The sequence below is a fragment of the Chlorocebus sabaeus genome, chromosome 5 (genome assembly GCF_047675955.1).
Source record: "Chlorocebus sabaeus isolate Y175 chromosome 5, mChlSab1.0.hap1, whole genome shotgun sequence".
Classification (NCBI taxonomy): domain Eukaryota; kingdom Metazoa; phylum Chordata; class Mammalia; order Primates; family Cercopithecidae; genus Chlorocebus; species Chlorocebus sabaeus.
In genome coordinates, this window is record NC_132908.1 from 80,703,641 (window position 1) to 80,716,483 (window position 12,843).

At 43.4% G+C, this 12,843-nt stretch overlaps 1 protein-coding gene across 2 annotated transcripts in view; it reads right to left on the reverse strand.

Moving 5' to 3' along the window:
• MBTPS1 (membrane bound transcription factor peptidase, site 1) overlaps positions 1-12,843 on the reverse strand; it is a 63,593-nt gene that overhangs the window by 19,672 nt on the left and 31,078 nt on the right. For both annotated transcript variants that reach the window (XM_007994208.3, XM_073015604.1), the window contains 3 exons: positions 11,499-11,650; positions 8,276-8,437; positions 1,309-1,453 (listed from right to left, as the gene is read on the reverse strand). In XM_007994208.3, coding sequence (XP_007992399.3) covers positions 1,309-1,453; positions 8,276-8,437; positions 11,499-11,650 — 459 coding nt within the window. The remainder of the gene's footprint in view (positions 1-1,308; positions 1,454-8,275; positions 8,438-11,498; positions 11,651-12,843) is intronic.

The following is a 12,843-nucleotide window of genomic DNA, read 5'->3' on the forward strand; positions in this document are numbered from 1 at the left end:
AGCTAATTTTTGTATTTTTAGTAGAGACAGGGGTTCACCATGTTTGCCAGGATGGTCTCGATCTCTTGACCTTGTGATCCTCCCACCTCGGCCTCCCAAAGTGCTGGGATTACAGGCTTGAGCCAACATGCACGGCAGTTGAATTTTTCAATGTTTATGATATAATGAGAACCACCAAAAAAATTGTAAATTTTTGACAGTTGCACAATGATAACAAAAAAATAAGTACTGCAGAAAAGGGCTGGAAAAGAATATTTAAAAAACAGTGGCCAAGTTAGTACTCTAAGGCTGGAAGCGAGTTTTCTATTCTTTTTCTCTATTTTTAATTATTGTGACAATATCTATGCAGTTAAGATTTTTAAAAATTTACCAAACAATATTTTAAAAAAAAGACTATCTTTCAAACACATTAAAGGATAAAATACTGGCATGCGCGGTGGCTCACACCTGTAATCCCAAGACTCTGGGAGGCTGAGGTAGGTGGATCATCTGAGGTCAGGAACTCAAGACCAGCCTGGCCAACATGTTGAAACCCCGTCTCTACTAAAAATACAAAAAATTAGCCAGATGTGATGGCAGGTACCTGTAATCCCAGACACCTGGGAGGCTGAGTCAGTAGAATCGCTTGAACCTGGGAGGTGGAGGTTGCAGTGAGCCGAGATCGTGCCATTGCACTCCAGCCTGGGCAACAAGAGTGAAACTCTGTCTCAAAAAAAAAAAAATAATGAAATACTACAACTGGGCCTTTAATTATAGGCGCAAAATTGTATAGATGAAAAATCAAATGTAATTAGTTGACTTAGGAGCCAAACTCAAGACGCCAAAGCAAAAAAGCAAAATTGGTTTAATTAATTTATACCCTGACTTATTCTGTAACAGACTTAGGAGATAACAAATCACTACTTCCAATAGCTCTGGCACCCTAGACAGGGCTATTTCCTTTTTTTTTTTTTTTTTTTTCCAGACATGGTCTTGCTCTGTCACCCAGGCTGGAGTGCAATGGCATGATCTTGGCTCACTGCAGCCTCAACCTCCTAGACTCAAGTGATCCTCCCACCTCAGCCTCCTGTGTATCTGGGACCACAGGCACGTGCCACTATCCCTGGCTAATTTATTATTTGTAGAGACAGGTCTCACTTTGTTGCTCAGGCTGGTCTTGAAGTCCTGGGCTCAAGTGATCCTCTCTCCTCGGCCTAGAACTTTTCCTTTTTTTGAGTTATTTCTCAGCAGAAATAACTATGGCCTAAAGGTCTGGGCTGTGTCTAATTTCACCATCAAGTCAGAGACCAAGTCAGAGAGAAGTTTCACCTTATCTACAATTCTTCCTGTGACTCCCATGCCGTTGAGGATGGTGACATTAACAACTGTCGGCATTCCTCCATAGTAGATGGGCTGGGAGCAGTAGGGCCACATGTAGGGACACTCAGTCAGATCTATGTAGCTGGGGCTCAAACTGAAATAAAGAATACAGTGTTAGAGTAGATCATATGAGAAAACTTCAATGAAGCAACACAACTGTACCGGAAAGAGTTAACAAAGCAGACCGAGCTTGAGAAGGGCTTGCTTACAGGGCTGCCCTAGGCTGGCATCTGGGGACTTGGCTCTGGAATGCTCCTGCACAGATAAGGCCTCTGTGCCAACCTGCTGTCTATACAGATAGTGTGATGTGCAGGGACACTTCTGCTTTTGCAAGTCTGGAGCTGTGGGAGTTGTGACTGGCAGAGAATGAGTATGTGACCAGCCCTAATGGAAACTTGGACTTGAGTCTCTAGAGGGCTTCCCTGGGCACAAACATGTACACATGTCAATGCAGTCTGCTGCTGGGAAAGGGGCCAGCTCTGTGAGACCCCACCTGGCAGGAGAGAGGGGAGAGCTTAGGAAGCTGTGCTGGATTTCTCCAGGCTCTCTCCGTGTGAGGTGTCTTTTTCCCTTACAGAGCCGCTGTGTGTCCTTGCTGTGCCACTATAATGAATCTTAGCTGGGAGTGTGACCACAGGCTGAGTCCCATGAGTCCTAAAGTGCCGAGCGTGGGAGAGGTGCTGGGGACCCTGACGTAATTTGTGTCAGAGGTGCTGACGCAAGTGCTCTGGCAATTATGTTGGTTTCATGGTTTCCCCTTATCTGAACTGAGTTTGTGTTGGGTTCACATCACTCCTAGTGCAGCAGCGGTGTCAGCTACGCCCGAATAGGTGAAAAGACAGGCAAGAGACAAATGTTTCAGACAAGACGTGACCCAAGACGGCCTCCCTGAGAGCACCAGGCATATGTGGATCCTGCTTCTCAAGCTACACCCATGTGCAGTGGGCATGAGGCTCTGTTCAACTGCTTCACCTCATTACAGATGCCAGCCTTTCTCAAACAGCAACTACAGTATAAGGAGTATTTTTTATTAGTTTGTAATAACAAAGATGTATCTGGGCCAACTGAATTGCTACATAAGAAACCAAATGGAATATCTTTAGGGACACTGTGACTTTCACAGGCAGTTATAATCAACAAATATCATAGTTAAGTCATCTAAATAGATACCACCTTCACAAATCTAAAGTTCACAAAAAAAGAAAAGGAAATAGGTACCACCTAGTTTTAAAAATCTGAATGGATTGACCATGTGACCACAACTGTACGCATCAGCAAAGGTATCTGTTCTACCTGAAATGTGTTTGTAAACTTTGCTGGTAACTGTGCTCTGTAATCAGTTTAATTCAACTACTAATTCAACATGATTTAACTAAGAAATCATTATTAGCAAACAGAATTCAACATCATATTAAGAAAACAACACCGCAAAACCAGTGGGATTTATTTCAGAAATGTAATATGGGAAACTCATTAATATCATAAACCATATATATTAATAGGTCTAAAGTATTCATATGATCACCTTTTTAGATGCTGAAAAAGCCTACAAAATTCAATCCACAGTCCTGATGAAAACACTTAAAAAAACAGCACTAGACAGATAATCTACCAAAAAAAAAAAAAAAATACACACACACACACACCCCTACCTTAGGGATAAATCCAGCATCTTACTTAACGGAGAAACACAAGAGGCATTTCCATTAAGATTAGGAACAACAAAAGGATAGCCACTATCTCCACTGCTGTTCAACACTGTGCTAGAGATACCAGCCCACGCAACTAGACAGAAAATAATCAATGAAGCCTTAAGAATCGGTAAGGAAGATGTAAAACTATCTTTATTTCCATATGATAGGTTAGTATACCTGGAAAACCCGAGAGACGCAATAATAAAACTAACTCAAACAATAATTCAATTAGGTAGCAGGATATAAAATTAACATATAGAAATAAATCAGTTAGAGAATGTTAAGAGAATATAAAACAAGAGAAAACCCCATCTACAACAGCAACAAAAAGATTAAATACTTAAACTTACCAAGAAATGTGTAAAACCTATATGAAGACAACTGGAAGAAAACCTATATAAAACCTCCTGGAAGACACACAAGACTTGAGCAAATGGAAACACATCCTTTGCTCTTAGACAAAATAACAGCACTGTAAAAATACTACTTCTAAGTTCATTTAAAATCTGATGCAACAAAAACTCCAACAAGCTTCTCTCATAGAATTAAGTAAGTTGATATGCAAATTCATATGAAGAAAACAAACATGTAAGCATAGCCAAGAAGGGCCGGGTGCAGTGACTTACACGTGTCATCTCTTTGGGGGCACTTTGAGAGGCCGAGGCAGGAGGATGGCTCGAGCCTAGGAGTTCAAGACTAGCCTGGGCAACATGGCGAAACCCTGTCTCTACTAAAAATAGAAAAATGAGCCAGGCGTACGGGTGTGTACCTGCAGTCCGCCTACTTGGGAGGCTGAGATGGGAGAATCACCTGAGCTCAGAGGGCAGAGGTTACAGTGAAGCAAGATCATGCAACTACACTCCAGCTTGAGCCACAGAGCAAGACCCTGCCACCAAAAAAAAAAAAAAAAAAAAAAAAAAGAAAGAAAGAAAAAAGAATATTCAAGAAAACACTGAAAAAAAAAATTACAAGAGGAACTAGCACTAACAGACATTACATTAAAAACATGCTACAAAGTCTTTATAGTCAAAACAGTGTGGTACCAGGACATGGACAGACAGACCAGTGGAACAGAATGGAAACCTCAGGGATAGACCTAATACACATGAAAACTTAACACATAATAAAGACAGTATCTCAAATCACTGGGCCACAGATGAACTTTTTAATCACAAGAGCTTTAACAAATGAGTGGCCATTTGGCAAAAGAAAAAATTAGATCCATACCTCCAAACAATACACAAAAATAAACTCCAAATTGATCAAGGAATCTCAAGTAAATAAAAGAAAGCAAACAAGTATTAGAAGAAAACATGGGTGCATTTTTCTTTTATCTACCTCAGTGCAGAAAAATACTTTTTAAGGATTCAAAATCCAGAGGCATCACACATAAAATGTGACTATTAAAAAACAACAACTGCATGGCAAAAACACCTTACATTAAGTCAAAAGACAATGACAAAGTGGCAGAAAAATCTGCAACACGCATCCCTGACAGAGGGTTACTAACCCTAATATATTGAGAACTCTAAAGAGGGGCCAAAAACCCCACTGAAAAAGAAATGAACAGACAATTCACAAGAAAGTTTTAAAAAAAAATAGCTCTTAAACATAGACTTAAGTGTTCAAACTCATAAATAGAGAAACGCGAATTAAACAATACTGAAATACTACTCCTTACCAATCAGATTTGTAAAAGGTAACAAGTATGACAGAACATTCTGTCGGTGAGGCCCTGGGGAAACCGGCACTCATGCACACTGCTCACACAATACAAACAGGCACAACCCTTCCGCAGGGAAACAAAGCAATGCCTAACAGAGTCACCCCATGCTCTCAACACTGACCAGCAATGCCACCTTACCTAACAGAGCTACCGGACGCTCTCAACCTGGACCAACAGTGCCAGCTTACCTAAGAGAGCTACTGGACACTCTCAATGCTGAACAGGGTAAATTTTTAGGAACGTACCCTGAAGGAACACCTCCAACAAAACTAAGACACACAGGCCTGAGGTTATTCATTGCAAGTTTATAATTACAAAATACTGGAAACAATTTAAAAGCCCACATGTAGACAAATAATGGCTTAAACAATTGTACATTCACAGGATACGATTGTGAAAAAGGAGGAGAAGCTCTACGCACTGACGTAGAGAGATTTCCAAGACGTTAAGTGAAAAAAGCAGAATCCAAAAGAATATCCACAACGATGCTATCCTTCTATGTATGTGCTCATTTGTGGGGTGGCGGGGGCGGGGGGAAGGATAAACCCAAACCTGATGTGATCGTTACCTAAGGCGTGTGTGGAAGCCTGGCAGAAAGAATGAGCGAATGGGAACTGACATGGTTTGGATGCTTGTCCCCTCCAAGGTTCATGCTGACTTGTAATCCCCAATGTTGGAGGTGGGCCTGGTGGGAGGTGACGGGATCATGCGGGCAGATCCCTCATGGCTGGTTTAGCACTATCCCTTTGGTGATAACTGAGTTCTCGCTCAGTTCAGGCAAGATCTGGGTGTTTAAAAGTCTGGGACCCTCTCTTGTTCCCTCTCTTGCCATGTGATGTGCCGGCTCCCCTTCACCTTCTGCCATGATTGGAAGCTCCCTGAGGCCGCCCCAGAAGCAGGTGCTGGCGCTATGCTTCTGGTACAGCCTGCAGAACCAAGAGCCGATTGAACCTCTTTTCTTTATAAATTACCCAGTCTCAGGTATTTTTTTTATAGCAATGCAAGAACAAACTAACACATCCTTAGAACCACAGTAATGTTTCACACACCCAATAAGTTCTAATCAATCAGGATGTGGGGGAAATCTAAAAAGGAATACAAATATGAATAAATGAGTCCACCTGTATTAAAAATAGACACCAAGGAAAGAATTAACCTAAGTAACTAAAGAAAACACTATAACTATATTCTGTAGGGCCAAAGATAATGATGCACTATCATAAATACTATATTTAAAAAATTCACAAAGACATGGGTTAGCAATTCCAAAGCTGCTCAGTATGTATATACTAGGACTAAGCAAATAAGTCAATATATTGTGGATAATAAGAGCCAGGCTTCTCACTGTTGGAGAATGGAACTGAAACAGAGGTTTAACATGACCATCTCTGTGAACAAGAAATAAATAAATAAACAGAAACAAGGAGAGGGAAAGGCTGGAATGAACACTGAGATACTGGGTGGAACCTGGAGGTGGCATTACTCATGTTCCCAGGACATACACCGATAGACAGATACAGAAGCAGGCGTGTGTGTCTGTGCACGTGTCCACACACTGCCCAGCTCTGTCTGAAGAGTGCAGTAACCACTGTGAGCACAGCAGCTGTGAGCACCCCGAGTGCCCAGGTCTTGGTATCTCAATACCATCAGAACAGGCCATCAGGAAAGACTTGCTTGGAGAAAGAGCTGATACCAAGGCTAGAGCACAGAAGTGCATGACAGGACATCCTGTGCTGCCAAGAAGACAAAAGTGCTCAGAAAAGGATGGACACATGCTGAAAACACACACAAGCCAACTAGACAGAGCTCCCAACAGCCAACTCTGGGACAATTTGAACGACCAACTAAATGATGATATTAATTATAATCCACAGAGTAAAATAAATATCTGTGCTTCCATACTGATATAAAGAACTCAATAAATAAATGGGAGAGAAAGGACAGTTCTTCCTTCCAGCAGAGTTCCAATTAATAAATGCAAATGGAATGAAGGAAAAAGAAAATCATCATGTGTCAAAGTCCTCAGGAGTAATCACCAAAAGCAAGAACCACCAAGGCATGCTAACATGAGTGAGTGGAAGTATGTGAAGAAACAAGACCATCTCAAAACATGCCCCCACGAGACACTGAGAAGTCACAAAGGAAACAGGGGCTGCACAGTGGAGACATCTGGCAGGTGCCACCTCTGGCCCCACAGGGTCAGCAGCTCAGTTCTCCCCTGCAGGAGGACACCTGCAGCTGCTGCCCTCGGGTCCTCACACGTCTGTGCCAAGCCCATGCTTCCCCCTGGGGCTGCTCCCAGCCAATGACTAAGCACAGAGCAGGCACTAGGGCAGGCCCATTCCTGGGGGACACAGGACTCCTCCAACAGGCAATCTGGTTCAAGGATTTCCCATGAGCTAAAACTTTTTCAGGCCTGTGCAAGCCTCTTCCTCCCCAGTTCTCCTAACTTTTCGGTGTCAGATCAGCACTGCAGTTCTTGCCTATTCCCACACCCTTCCCTTTATCCTTCAGAGGCCCTCACTCCCCACAAATCTTTTGAACATCTAATCCTAGCTTGGCGTCTGCTTCTTGGAGGACCCAGACTGACAGACCACATTAATCAAATGATGAAAATGAACACCACCAGTAATAAGATGAAGGAAAATGGAGGAACCATCTGTGATTAGAGGAAACTAAGAAGACAGGAAAATGAAATCTAACGTGGGATCCTGGACTGGATCCCAGAGAAGGGACCTGTGGGACGATGGGCAGAATCTGAATGAAGCCTGCAGGTCAGTCAGCAGAGCTACACCAAGGTTCATTTCCAGATTCTGAGGCTCATGCTGTGGTCAGCAGTGCTACCAAGATTCATTTCCAGGCTCTGGTGCTCATACTGAGGTTTCAGAAGATATAAGGTTAGGGAAAGCTGGGTGAAGGACTTAGGGGCTCTCATGAACTATTTGTGAAACTGCTGTAAATCTAAAATCATTTCAAAATAAAGGGTGAAAACAAAGCAGGGCCCAGGCCGGACGGGAGCACCATGGGAGCTGGCGAGATGCATGTGGTCTGCAGGTGAATGACAGCACAGGGCCAGTGTTCGTATGTTAGTTTTAACAGCCGTGCTCCAGTGATCTGAAACGGTGGCATCAGGGGAAACTGGGCAATCTTGTTATGACGACTCTCTCCTATTTCTGCAAAATTTCTGTAAACCTAAGATTATTTCAAGTCTAAAAAAGTAAACAAAAGCAAAAAAAAAAAAAAAAAAAAAACCCAAACCACTCAGAAATCATTGCTTTTACCCATTTATATTAAAGATAACATCAGTAAGTCGAAAGTGCTACTAGTTCTGCCAGCGGTACCCTGGTAGAAGCAGCAGCAAAACCTCTCTGAGCACCCCGAGAATTCTGTGCTTAGTCATCATTTTTTGTTTCCAGGCTTGTATTAGCGCAGAGGGAAAATTCGCCCAGAGCCCAGTGAAGGAGAGAAAGGCCCATTGGCAGGATGGCGCACTGACCTTGCCTGTGGCTTGTAGCTATTGAGGATCTGATAGGCTCTGAGCAGATCGAGCTTGCCATGGCCTTGCTCAAACATGTTGACCCCGGGGAGTCTCCGGGCTGACGCAATCAGGGCCTGCTTCATACTGGCAGGATTCACCAGCTCACGCTTCTGGACTGTGCTGGAGGAAAAATCAAGCATTTGTTCATTTTCTCTCAGTAAAAGGATGAAAATCAGACCACTGAAACCTAACCTACAAACGTGCACACAAGAGGCCTGCAGTCTTGTTTCGTATCTAACGGGTGCTTGTCTGGCACAGCCTGTGTGAGAGCATGAGAGCGCACTCACTTCTGTACCTGCTCCAGGACTGACCGCTCCGCAACCTTCTACGGGACCCATGGGCTAGGGCTGTTTATGCTAAATGTACCAGTAACACGTATGTTTCTGATAATTCAACTGAACAACCACATAGGTTGCAGAAGGCATGAATGTGTAGGATGTCCTGACTCCTCAGGGGAGGGGAAGCCTGCTGGCCACAGGAAGAAGATGCCATGGGACACCGCCTGGCTGGGAGGAGGAGGAGCACACTCAGATCCTGGAAAGGGGCCACAACACAGGACTGGCAGGAGGCATGGGTCTGAGTGAGGACCGCTGCCTCCAAAGCCAATCCTCACCTTTTTGTTTCCAGATTGGGAGGCTTGTCTGGGATGAGCCACCCTGATGGACGATGCCTTTCAGAACGACGCAGACCTAAGGCCACCTTCAGTTTCACCATAAGAATGCATCTCAACAAGCTTTAACACACAGTGCGACCTGGCTAGGAACTCAGCCTGGTGATACTAACATTAAAACACCTATTTTTATGTAACTATGTATTATAAATACAAGTCAATTTTAATTCCTAAAATTGAGGGGGGAATATCAGTATGCAAAAAAGGAAAACTTACTCTCGTAAGTTCCTAAATATTTGTATGTGATAGTGGTTGGTCTTGGAGTCTAGGCAGGTTTTCTAAATGGGAAATCTGACATAAGACGAGGAGATAAAGCAGAATTAATTTTTAATGACAGAATAAAAGAACTGCTCAAAGCTACAGGTCAACAATCTTCCTCCTCTTCCTGCCTATAAAGTGAATTCAAGGGTTGCGTTCCACTGCCTTTCAGAGCATCATCAGGCTGGAGCTCAGGAGGCCTGCCACTGCTGCTCGGCTTCTATTATGAGCGACTGTCACATACAGAGGTGTTTCCGAATGATCACAATGGCATTTTTATCTGTTGCAGTGGGATGATGAGATTGAAAGGCTTCCTTGTTGCTGAAAATATCTGTACTTAAAGAAGCTGCTGGGAAAAGGAACAACCCCTCGGCTGCCCGCTTACTCAACAGCAGAGAGCTGATGGGCTCAACGGTGAAGGCAGAGCCCTCACTTCCTGCTAACAATCATGGCGTGTAGGAGAAATGAACCAGTATTTTCTGTTTCTAGAATCAACAAAATTAGAAACAGGAGCCCTAAATGAGTCCTCTCCGCCTGGCAAATACAAGGGTGCAAGTAGGCCAGGTAGCCCACTATCCACCTTCCCTCCACTCTGTTCCTCACTTGATGTAACATTGGAGAGAGGAAAACAACTGGAAGAGAAGACAGTGTTTCCAGCAAGCACACGGTTATTCTCCAGAGGCCAGTCTGGCCAACGTCAACATTCTCAAGAATTTGGCTCCAAACTGTAAGGGAAGAACAGAGAAAAGGGAAAAGAGATAGATATCTACCCCCTTTTTTGGTAGAGATGGGGTCTCACTATGTTGCCCCAGCTGGTCTCAAACTACTAGCCTCAAACAATCCTCTTGCCTTGGCCTCCCAAAGTGCTGGTATTACAGGTGTGAGCTACCACAACCAGCCCAATATCTAGCTTTATTAAGGATTACTAACAAAATAATATCTGGCATTAGAAGCTGAAATCAATATTCAATTTACTTAAAGAGAATTTAAAATATAAAGACATTTAATACTATTAGCCTATATTAATTTTTAAATTAGCATAGAATAACTTCCAAATATGCAGAGTTTTGTGTGTTATCACAACACTCAACTAAAACTTCATCTAGATAGAAGAAGTACAATTTATTTTGGGGGAAGATACAGTGACAAGATAAATGCCAGCCCCAAAGACTTCTTTTTATAACTGAGAGTAAGGAAACACGGGCCTCCGAAGAAAGTGACAGCATGTGAACATCAACTCTGGTCTACTCGCTTGGAGAACTTTATTTACTGATTGGCTGATTGAGACAGTCTTGCTCTGTCAAACAGGCTGGAGCATAGTGGCGCGATCTCAGTTCACTGCAGCCTCCTCCTCCCGGGTTCAAGCAATTTTCCTGCCTCAATCTCCTGAGTAGCTGGGATTACAGCCGCCCACCACGCCTGGCTAATTTTTGTAATTTTTAGTAGAGACGGGGTTGCACGACATTGATCAGTTTGGTCTTGAACTCCTGACCTCAGGTGACCTGCTCCCTCAGCCTCCCAAAGTGCTGGGATTACAGGTGTGAGCCACTGTACCCAGCCTCTTTGAGAACTTTCTTCCAGTTTCATTATCTGCAAGATTAAGTTCCAGTCACTAAGCTCCACTCCAACTGCAGGAGATTCAGTGAGACAAAGCGGAGTGGTGACTGTCAGTCCCTGGCGGGTTTGACATCCTTAGCTACAGAGAACATTAAAAGGTGAGTCCCTGTCACAAAAACAACAAATGGGTAACACTGAGAAGATGGATGTGTGAATTCGTTTCACTAGAGTAACCTTTTTACTATCTATATGTATCCCATAACATCATGTTGAATATCTTACATATATGCATTTTTTTTTTTTTTTAAAGTGAATCCCCAAGGAAATGGAGGATATATGGCAGGGACATATCTTACTTTTTGTTCCCTGCCTGATACATATGCTTGCTTGGATATAAAAAGCACACTTCTAGCACATAAATGGGATATTAGAAAACAGAACACAAACACAGAAACAGGTATTTTGCCTATGTTTACTTGAGCTTATAAAGTGTGTTCACATTCAAGTCATCTAACTATCAAAGAAGTGACTCCTACTCTTTGCAGAGATGAAGAAGGAGAGACAGAGCAAGGCTGTGAAGGGCCTAAGCTCTCAAACCCAAGTCAGGGCAGAAGTAAGACACAACTCCTGCTCTGCTGGCACCGAGTGCTCCTGTCCTGACGTGGGAGCTACTGTTCTCTGGGGGGCAGCACTCACCTCACTAATAAGGTGACAGCGCCTGCAACCACTGGAGAAGCAACACTGGTCCCTGAGAGGGCCCGGCACCCCCCTTTCACGCCGGAACCTCGCACACCAGCACCATAGGTGACAATGTCAGGTTTCACGCGACCGTAGCCTCCTGGTAGCTCCTATGAATAAAAGCAGCTCGGTTTCTATGTCTCATACTTTGCTGTACAGCCACATGCAGTTATGAGTGAATCAAATCAGAACAGAGATATGGGTTACACAGCATAACCTTAGGAAGGTACTGGCTTTAGTCTGAAATTCACTCCAGGCCGGGCGCAGGGCTCACACCTGTAATCCCAACACTTTGGGAGGCCGAGGCAGGTGGACTGCTTGAGCCCAGGAGTTCCAGACCAGCCTGGGCTACACAGCAAGACCCCCATCTCCACAAAAAAAACAAAAATTAGCTAGATCTAGTGATACAAGCCTGTAGTCCTGGCTACTCAGGAGGATCACCTGAGCCCAGGAGGTCAAGGATGCAGTGAGCCGTGATTGTGCCACTGCACTCCAGCCTGGGCAACAGAGTGAGATCCCGTTCCTCTCAGCCCCCGCCTCCAACAAAAGAGAAAAAAAAAGAAATTCACTACAATACAGAAAATAAGCTTAAATGATAACGTAGAAAGTAACATTTTAAAAATATATTTTATAACAACCAGAACAATGGCAAAGGCATAAAGCAATTAAAAGATAAGTATTTCAATTTTGCTGACATGCCAGACAAGAAAGCAGACACTGGCTTATCACCAAGACCAGAAACTGGAAACTGCTTTATCTCTAGATAAGTTAAACTTAGAAATATGTTAGAAAAATTAGAAAATTAAAATGTAAAAAAACCCAAACATGTTTCTTTACAAGGAAAAAAGTACAAGGTATGAGTGGATGTTTCAAATGGTTGTAAAAGAGGAAATAAGAAACCATTGAGAAGGAACAAGATAACCACCCGACTAACTTGGGATAAGGTTTTAGTAAGTACTCGCTTAAGCTTCTTAAGAATTGGGGCAAAACAAGAATTAGAATAAGATCTCATATTCTGTCAGAAAACATGAGACCAATTTGAAGGGAAGGCCAAGGACCGTGGACACACACACTGGGACACCGAGTGAAGGCACCCTCCACTGCAGCTGTGATGATGGAGGGACACTTCTCAAATGCCATTAAAAAGCTGGTTGGTGATGAAGGCCATGGACGTGACATCTCATCATGGTTCAGTGAGAGCGTTTACACAGGGAGCTGGGGACAAAGTGGCGGATGCAGTTTCCTAGTATCTGGCAGCACAAGGAACATGCTGAGGGAGCATGGACGGGAGGACATGCAGCCT